General features: G+C 64.9%; 1 protein-coding gene across 1 annotated transcript; it reads right to left on the bottom strand.

The window, feature by feature from the left end:
- Positions 1 to 910: 910 nt before the first annotated feature.
- Positions 911 to 8493, bottom strand: MYMK (myomaker, myoblast fusion factor; the record flags this gene model as incomplete). Its single annotated transcript, XM_084238810.1, has 5 exons — positions 911 to 1060; positions 1627 to 1743; positions 4471 to 4619; positions 4874 to 4988; positions 8359 to 8493. 5 exons carry the CDS (start codon positions 8491 to 8493, stop codon positions 911 to 913), a joined length of 666 nt encoding a protein of 221 aa, XP_084094936.1.
- Positions 8494 to 8979: the final 486 nt, after the last annotated feature.

Here is an 8979-nt window from a genome sequence, read left to right as displayed (position 1 = left end):
GCTGATTTCATGGGGGCAGCTCTAAGGGCTGGTGGAGGGTGCTTTTCAAAAAAACATTTACAGGTCAACTTCTGTAAAGTTGGGGTGCACCAGGAGCATCCTAACTCTTTCACTCCTTGTCTCTTTTCAATGGAGAAGACACAGTGTAACATGCTTTGTCCCCAGTGAGCTCCCCACTGGCCCCTGCTTTCCCCGCAGTCTCTGCTGAGCCGCTGGAGGCATCAGCCAAGCCTCTTGGGAGCGCGACTTGGCCATGCTGGCCACCCTGTGCCCTGGAGGTGGACATGTGACCCCTAAACTTCCCTTGAGTTTTTCTCTTCTCAATCTGGTGCTGGTTTGACTATTGGCCTGTTTAGAGGAAGCCAGGGGCTGGGCCTTCTCCCTTGCACCCCGCGGCTCTCAAGAGGTGTTTATGTGGGACTATTTATAATAGCGAGTGGCCAAGGTGTCCTCCAGCAGAAGATCGGGTTGAGATGGGGTGTGTCCACAGCATGGGGTGCTGCACAGACATACGGAAAGAGGGGGTGCAGACTTTTCCAGCAAAACGGAGGGCCTCGTGGCCAATGAAGCAAGGCAGAATGACCAAAAGACGCTGGACACGGGCGCAGCAGAGGCCTGATACGGTACATCTTACAGAAACTAGTGGACAGTAAGAAAGACTCCGCGGGCTCTGGGTCAAGAGGAGCAGGAAGGAAGAGGGGCCGAGGGGGCAGGAGGGAGGGTGGGGAAAGACAAAACAAACAGAAGAGCACTTGGCACAGCGGGGTGCTCTGCGCAACCCGGGCCCTCGGGATGTGAGAAGACAGCCCTCCTGGACGGGGCGGGGAGGCCGGGAGGCAGCCGTCTGTCTGGGGCCCTCTCCAGGCTGGAGCCGAGGGCGGCCGCGGGGCCCCGTGGGGGCGGTGCGGAATCAGATGCAAGCGCAGCAGAGCGTCGAGCAGTCCAGCTTGGCAGGGGCTGCCGTACTGCCCGCCTTCTTGTTGACCTTGGGCAGCAGCAGGACGAAGGACATGGCCAGGGCGCAGTGGTAGAAGCTGTGGACGTAGGTGTAATCCCAGTCCTGCGGGCGGGAGGGGTGGCTGCAGCTCCCCCGGCCCACACACCGGCCCCTCCTCCAAGCCCCCTTCCCCCGCCCTGCTCTGGGCCTCTGCTGGCTGCCTGGCTGCCGCAGCACCTGCCAGAGACCTGGGGTGCTCCCCGCTAAACCGTGCCCTCCTCCAAAGCACCCCGCACACTGCCCAGACGAGTCAGGACCCACCATGGTGCTCAGGTGCTGTCCTGGCCAGGGCCTGGGAGTCCGGGTCTGCGCCTCCACAGCGAGGCTGGGCGCCCCACAACCCCTCCATCTCTCCCCCTACACCCCGCCTCAGCAGCAGTTCCAGCTCCAGGCCCTCATCTCAGTGCAAGGGCTCTTAAGGCCCCTGTGACCCCAGCTCCAGGCCCAGCCATGCTGGGGGTGCTGAGGATGGACCCCACCAGGGTTTGAGGCCAGGACACGTCTGCCTGGGAGGGAAGTTGTATGCGGAGTGAGATGCTATAGGAGAGGGGAGCCCACCAGCCCCCGCCAAGCAGGGCAGGGCTCCAGAGGCCAAGGATGCTGTGCCCTCCCTCCCCCGGCCTAGGTACCTCAAAGAAGAAGCGCAGCATGAGGGCCAGTGCCCCGAAGCAGAGGCCAGGGCCTATCTGCTGGGTGTAGACACTCTTGTCGGGGTACAGCCCCCTCTTCTCCTTCATCTGCTGCAGCTGCGGGGAGAGAGGCTCTTAGGGCACCGGGCGGGCTCCTGGGCAGCAGCAGGCTGCAGGGCCGGAGACAGAGCTGGCCCGTGTGAGTGGCTGGGAACCCCTGGGCCTTGCCAGGACCCCGCTGTGCCTGCCTCCCGGGGCCAGAAAAGCCACCCCTGAGGCCTCCCCCTCTCCCCCCAGAGGAGAGTCCCAGGAGACTTGACGGGATGACTCTACAGCAGGGGTTCGGGGGCCTAGCGCCCGGCCTGGGCTGTGTAGGCCGCGGACTCGCGGGAGCGTCTGCCAGGGCTGCCTGCCTGGCGTGTGAGGCCTGCGGGTCCTTGGACACCCATGCTCGGTGGGGTGGTCACGGGGGGTGCACTCACAGAGATGGCTCAGGACCTGACAAGGTGACGCTCACACAGGTCCACACCCTGGAAACCACCGCCTGGGGCCAAGGTGTTACAGGGTGCAGGAGGCGTAGGGTCTCAGCAAGAAAAATGGTGGCAGCCCAAGTGGGTGGGGGCAGCACCCCTAACTGCGTGTGCCCCACCGAGTGCAGTGAGGACACACACCTCATGCACGCACACCTGCACACACACATCCAAGCAGACCTGCACACACACACCCCCTTGCACACCCCCTTGCACGCGTGTGGCCTCACTCTGGGTCAGGGCAGTTTTTGCCAAAAAACAAACCATGAAACAGTATCTGGTTTTAGTTTTGTGGAATTTGCCTTCGAGGCTGGAGTCAGGACCTGGCCTAGATCGACCCCCGCTGCTCCCCCCCCCACCCAGTCCCACTCCAGCGCCCTGAGGGCCGAGGGCCCAGACCCAGCTCCCAGGGACAGGCTGCAAGCAAAAAAAGGACCCTCGTTCCAGGAAACAACCGCCCTTGAAAATCCAACATAAATTCCATGTCAAATGTTCTAGAAAACACAATCTGAGCCCCAGAGAGAGGGACCAGGCCAGCGACCGGTTCCAGCAACCGGTTCCAGCAACCGTGTCCGCCGCCCGAGGCCTGCCGGCTCCCCACCGGCTCCCCACCGCTTTGGGGGCCGACTTCTGCTCTGTGAATTGAATTCCGGCCTGAATTCAGTCGCAGGGCGGAACCAGGAGCCCTGACCCCGCTTCCTGCTCAGCCCTTATCGGACCAGCGCTCTGCTTCCAGGCCTTAATTAATGGGCTCCAGACCAGACGGCCCAGCGCATCCCGCCCCTCTCCCAAGCTGGGGTCAGCCTGGGCCAGCCTGCTTCCCGGAGCTGGAGGGGAGAGAGGCTCCTGCTCTGCTCTCGCTGGAGAATCGGAGGCCCGGGCCCCTCCAGCCGCGGCTTCTGTGGAGCTGCTGACCCCTGAGCCCGCAGCCCTCGTTAAGCAACTGGCAGGAGAGCGGCCCCAGCCCCCGCGTGGGGAGGAGCCGGTAGGACCGGGTATTCTGAAAACGCACCGCCAGGACTTGATCTTCCCTCCCTGTGGCCGTAAAATGGGCTGGCTGGCACCCCTCCCCACGCCCCCGACCCTCCTTCCCTGAGGGCTGTGCTCCCCTGGCCTGGGTGCCCACCCACTCCCTGAGGCCCCGCTGGCTTGGCTTCAGCTCAGGCACTCAGTGGGCGTGTGGCCTGGCCTGGGCCTCCTGTGAGCCTTGGAACTGGGTCCCCGGGGGGCAGCAGGGGGGTACGTGGAGGCGAAGGGAGGTGACCTTGGGGCCGGGGCTGCCGTTGGCCTGGAGATCAGGTCCAGCCTGTGGGCTTTCCAGGGGGAGTTCAAGTCCCTGCTAAGTCAGCTCCTTCCTGCTGGGGCCAGCATGGAGTCCTGGCTCCCACCTGCAAGCCATCACGCTTCAGCTTGGGCTAGTGATGCAGGGAGACAGGACGGGTTTCTCTTCCTGCCCCCCACCCGGTGCCTGCATGCCTGTCTGCTGCATCTACCAAGCTTGTCTTCTTGCATTCTAAGGCAAAGGAAGGACATCCCTAAGAGGATAACAAGGACGTTCAACGTCAGGTGTTAACAGAGCAAGCTGGTGCCCACCCAAACCTCTGCAAGCCTGCATCAAAAGGACATGCCCACCCTCTCCCATCTCCCATTTGCTTGACCCCTTTGTATACACACCCAGCCCTCTGCTGAAGAGCAGGGCGGGCTCTTTCAGGCATGGGTGTGCTGCCCTCCTCAGTTTGTCGACAAATTAAACTACTTGCCTTTTCCTCTAACTCTGTTTCCTTTTATTGGCTGAGAGAAACTGAGGCCGGCATTGGGTGTCACTAGGGTGGGCAGTTTTAGTCCTTGCAGCCAAGAAGGCCTTGGTACAACAGAGGGTGCTGGGCAGCCTGGGGCCACGTGCAAAGCATCTCATTAGAACCAATCTCAAGTCTCACCCCCTCCAGGAAGTCTTCCGAGATTAACTAAGGCCATTTTCGAGTTGACACTGATTTCTAAAATCAGCTGTTCTCTTTAATAACGACAACAACAACAATAATAAAAATGGCTCACGTCATGGAGCCCGTGAGAAGCCAGCTCTGGACAAGCACTTCAGCTGCAGCCAGCCACCTGACTGTGACCGTGATTGTAACCGAGGCAGAGAGGAAAGGAAGTGGAGAGGTCCTGAGTGAGTGAGGCAGACGCGACTCAAGCCAGGTCTGCTTGGCTGGGGCCCCCTACGGCCATCCCGAGCCCACCGTCCAGCCCACCCCTCAGGGGCAGGGGTAGACGGAGACCCCGCGGGGGCGCGTCACAGTCAGGGCGGGGTACGCACCCACTTGGCGGCGATGATGAGAACAGCTGTGCCGATGGGGCCGGAGTACACCCCGTAGCCCCAGCGGTCGTGGTAGATCCGCACGGCGATGGTCAGGACCCCGAACATCACCAGTGTCGACCTCTTGGGCTCGTCGAAGTCCGCCAGGGCTGCGGGGCCGGGAGAGAAGCCGCAGAGATGCCTAAGGGGTGAGCAGACCTGCCTGGCAGATCCGCCACCCAGGCCTTGTCGGACGTGCCATTTAATGAGGACACGTGGGGCGGGGCTGGCGTCTAAGAGCTGCGCGAGCGTCCCAGAGACTGGCCTGGCTCTGCCCGGGGACAGCAGGGCCTAATAGGCCAGTGGGGACAGAGTCGGCCTCGGGCTCTGGACGGCAGGGCGGGCGCCGGGGGCGGCCACTCACCCATCAGCGAGACCCACATGCTCAGTGCCGTCCCGTAGACGCTGAAGTACTCCAGGGTGTCCTGGCGCATGAAGCAGAGGACCGACAGGCCGGGCCCGTGGCAGGCGTGGTAGAGCTGCGGGAGAAGCCACAGGGGGCTGCTGGCTGGTCCGGGACCCCCGCCTCCGGGGAGCCAGGCCTGTCCCAGGTCCCCACCCCTGGGCTTGCCCCTCATGGCTGTGAACCCTTGGGCAAGTTGCCCATGATTTTAGGCTCAGTTTCCCCTTCTGAAAAATGGGGGCACCTGACCCCTCCCCTCCGAGGGTCCTGTGGGTGGAGGCCGGGTGTCACAGAAGCCCAGGGAGGTGGGGCCTCGGTCACGAGTCTCACTGTGTCTCCAGGCTACTGAGCTCACCGAGAGGGGGTCTGTGGACACCCAGGGCCTGCACCCACCTTTCCATCTGAGGCCACAGCGTGCCCTTTGGGTGCCCATTGTGCTGCCCTGGGGGTGTCACATGGGAAGCTCTGACGTAGCAGGTCTGGGTGGAGGTGGGGATTTTCCTCTTTAAGAGGTTCTCTGGCCCAGGGGCTGGCGCTGGAGGGAACACACTTTGAGAACCGACGGTCAGCCTCAGCCTTGGTTTCTGTGCCTCGGTGGGGCGGGGGGCCCTGCTGGCCGGCCTCTGGGTCACCCCATCCCCCACGCCCTGCTGGCCGTGATCCGCCGCGGGCACAGTCTTGACGTCAGAGCCAGGGGCCTGTGCCGTGTGTTTTCAAAGGAGTCAACTGTTCCTCCCGGAACACAGCAGCGTCTCCTGGCGCACACCCCTCCCCGCTTCAAGCAATATTTAATTACATGAAGTAATTATTTTGACAACTTCCACGGGCACAAACAAGTGGGGGGACGGGCACAGTTGGCTCTTGGGGAGCCCGGCTCAGCAGGAGGCAGAGGTGCCAGAAAGCCTGTGGGGGGGTGACACTCTGGGGGGCAGGAGCCTGGCTCACCTGGGAAGGCAAGCAAGTCGGGGGGACTTAGGGCTCCAACAGTTTACAATGGTAGATGACTAAAGGTGGGGGGCACCCAGGGGGCACCAGCTCAGGCAGTGTCCAGAATAGGGGAGAAGACAGTACTGCGTGTCCGTCCTGAGCAGACCACACAGAGCACGAGCTGGCCTCTGGGTGCTGCTCCTCAGGGGTGGTGCCGGCAAAGGCAAGGCGAGAGGCCAGGGAGATGGTGGACGCCACCATTTAGCTCAAGAGAGGGAAGCTTCAGGTGGGGCCTGATCACGGTGCTCACATCTCTGCGAGACAGCGGGGGGAGGCGGACACTGGCTTCCTGGGGCTCGGGCAGGCAGAGCCAGGCCCTCTGAGCTCAGCACTCTCTGCTCCTCCAGACGCCCCCAGCCCCTCACCCTGTGCCCCTGTGCCTCTGTGGCTGGAACAGGCTGCTGTGGGGTCACAGCTTATGGCCGGGAATCTGCGGCCCCGCGCCCCAGAGTAGGGGGATGCTGTCTGTTTCGAGACCTCAGCGCCCAGGAAGATGTCTCTCTGCCATGGGATGCCGGCCCAGGACGGGGTGTGGAGCAATCTGAAGGTGCCCTGGGCCCCCGGGCTCGTGCCGACAGTGGGAACTGCTCTGTGGGGCAGCGGGCAGGTGGGTGGGACAGCCCTCGGAGGCCGCCTCTGGGCCCTGCGGTGTGAGCTCAGGCAAGCGGCGGCCGCTCTGGGCCAGAGATCCCCTGACAGGCACACGGCCCTGCCCGGCTCTGTAACAGGGGTGGCCCAGGAGGTGCTGGCGGGCACAGCAGCCACGCGGGCAGCAGGAGCTGCGGTGGGGTCCCGCGGGGCGTTGGGAGAAGGGAGGAATGTGGCGCTGGGGCCAGAGGACGTTTGTCAGCGCAGGCAGCTGCCCCTGCCACTCTGGCCGGGTGGGGCTGGGTGGGCCTCCGAGCGCTTGTGGGGCAGCTGTGGCCCGCGCGGGTGGGGTGGCCCGGCTGTGCCGGCCCGGCCGTGCCTGTGGTTTCGGGGGCTGGGTCTAACCCGGGCCTGGAGGGCAAGACCCCGGCTCCTCGCCTGCCGCTGACTGCCTCGTCCAGGCGGGGCTCACAAATGGCCTTGGACAACACGCCCGACAGAGCCAGAGCCTGGAGGCCGCTGGTGCCCACAGTGACACCCAGCTCCAGCCCCGGGGGCCTCAGGCTCCTCCCTTGTCAAATAGGGAGCACAGTCCCGGGCGCTCGGGGAGCTGGGAAGCCTGAGTGTGTGTAGAAGACCGGCAAGTCCCGTCTGGGGTAGCGCCGGTGCCGGCACGAGGGAGGTCTCCCCCACAGGAAGAGACGGAGCCCAGGAATACAGCACCTCAAAGCATCCAGCTCCCCCAGGTCACGGCTTCCTCCAGGAGCACCCCGAATGGGGAGCACCCTACAGACAAGCCTGGCCTCCAGCTCCAGGGGCCGTGTGACGTGTGCGCGGACCTCCCTGCCCAGGGCTGCCCAGGCACCCTCGCGCTTGGTGGATTCCGCTTGTCTGGCTCTGTTGCCGGAAGGGGCTTGAGGGGACGCTCGCTTCCCGGCACACACTCCTCACAGGGGGCTGGGGAGAGGCCTCTGGGCCTGGGAGAGCGCCAGGGTCCGGCAGAGAGGGCGGGTGGACGAGACAGGCAGGCAGGGCTCACTAAGGGGGACAGAGGGCAGACGGATGGACGGAAGGACGGCTGAGTCTGTGGGGAGATGACTGATCAGACAGGCACCTGGGGAGACTGACAGGCAGAAGCCGAGGGCCGGGCAGGCCCAGGGAGGCATGGCCGGTGGTGGGGGGCAGCTGGCATGGAGCGACCCGGAGCGTGAGGGAGGGGGCGTCTTCTGCAGGGGATGACTCCAGACACTGAGAGGGACCCCGCCCAGAGGACGGGGGAGAGACGGACGCAGAGAGCAGACGGGACCCAGGGGCACAGAGGAGGCCAGCAAGAGGAGGCCGGGGAAGAAGCGCAGAAAGGGGGCCGAGCTCGGGGAGACGCGGCCGGGTGCATAAGTAGAAAGAGGAAGGGCCCACGGGGCGGAGAGAGACGGGAGCGGGAGCCGGACCCTGTGCTGGCGCCAGCCCTGGGATTCTGGGCTCAGCGGCCCCCCAGCCCGCCGTGCCCCTGAACCCCGCTGAGCCCCGGGCCTGGCTCGCCCGTCTCTGTCCTCTTGGCCAGGGCAGCGTGAGCCACAGGCGGCTGGGGCGGTTCCCTGGAGGGGCTTGTCCTCGTCCACCGCCCTGGCCTGGGGGCTCGGTCTGGCCCTCAGGGGCCGTGATGCCGGAGCGACCTCCGGCTCAGAAGAGGAAACCCAGGCCCGGGTTTCCTGCCCCTCACCCTCTCCCCTGGCTCTGGGCGCTGCTCTCGCCTCCAGCCACCCTTCCTCATGGCCCAGCATGGGCTGGGTGAGAAGCGGCTCCTCTCCCCGTCTCTGGGAGGGCCCCGCGGACCCCCCGCCTGGCCCGGCCCGGCCCGGCCCGGCACTCACCGCCACGAAGAACATGGTGAAGAGGTAGACCATGGCCTCCATGTGGAAGCGCCTCCTGGCGGCGATGCTGACCGTGGGGAGGAAGGCCAGGCTGCTGAGCGTGGGCAGCAGCAGTTTGGCCGCGAGTGTGCCCATGGCCGGGAGGAAGGTGCGGCTGCGCGGGAGGGCGGGCGAGCCTCCGGGCGGCGCTGGCAGGACGGCTCTGGTCCTGCTCCGCTCCGGCGGGCTCCGAGGGCAGCTGTGTGTCAGCGCCCACAGGGAGGCAGGGCCATAAGCCCCCATGTCCAGCAGCACGGCGAGGCCTGACAGCTGCCACCCACGTGACCAGCACTTGCCTCTGGTTTTTTTTGGAGAGCTGTCGCCGCAAGGAGACCTCGCCCCCGCTACCTGAGGCCGAGCCTTCGAGAAGTCCCCGTGAATACGAGCTCTGGCTTCTTCCCGCCTCCACTCTGGCCCTGCACCTGCGGCCCAAGTCCACTGGCTCCTTCCTGGACCTCAGAGGCCCAGCTGCTCCAGCCTTCCCCAGCTCCTGGGGCCCCAGCCTCCGCAGGCCCCAGGGCAATGTCCCCGTTCCTGAGACACCACTTGGCCGCCGCGCCCCACCCACCCACCCAGTCTCCT

Source organism: Talpa europaea (genome assembly GCF_964194135.1).
Source record: "Talpa europaea genome assembly, chromosome: 7".
Lineage (NCBI taxonomy): Eukaryota > Metazoa > Chordata > Mammalia > Eulipotyphla > Talpidae > Talpa > Talpa europaea.
The sequence above is the reverse complement of the archived record's forward strand: the minus strand, read 5'-3'. Positions and strand labels throughout refer to the sequence as shown.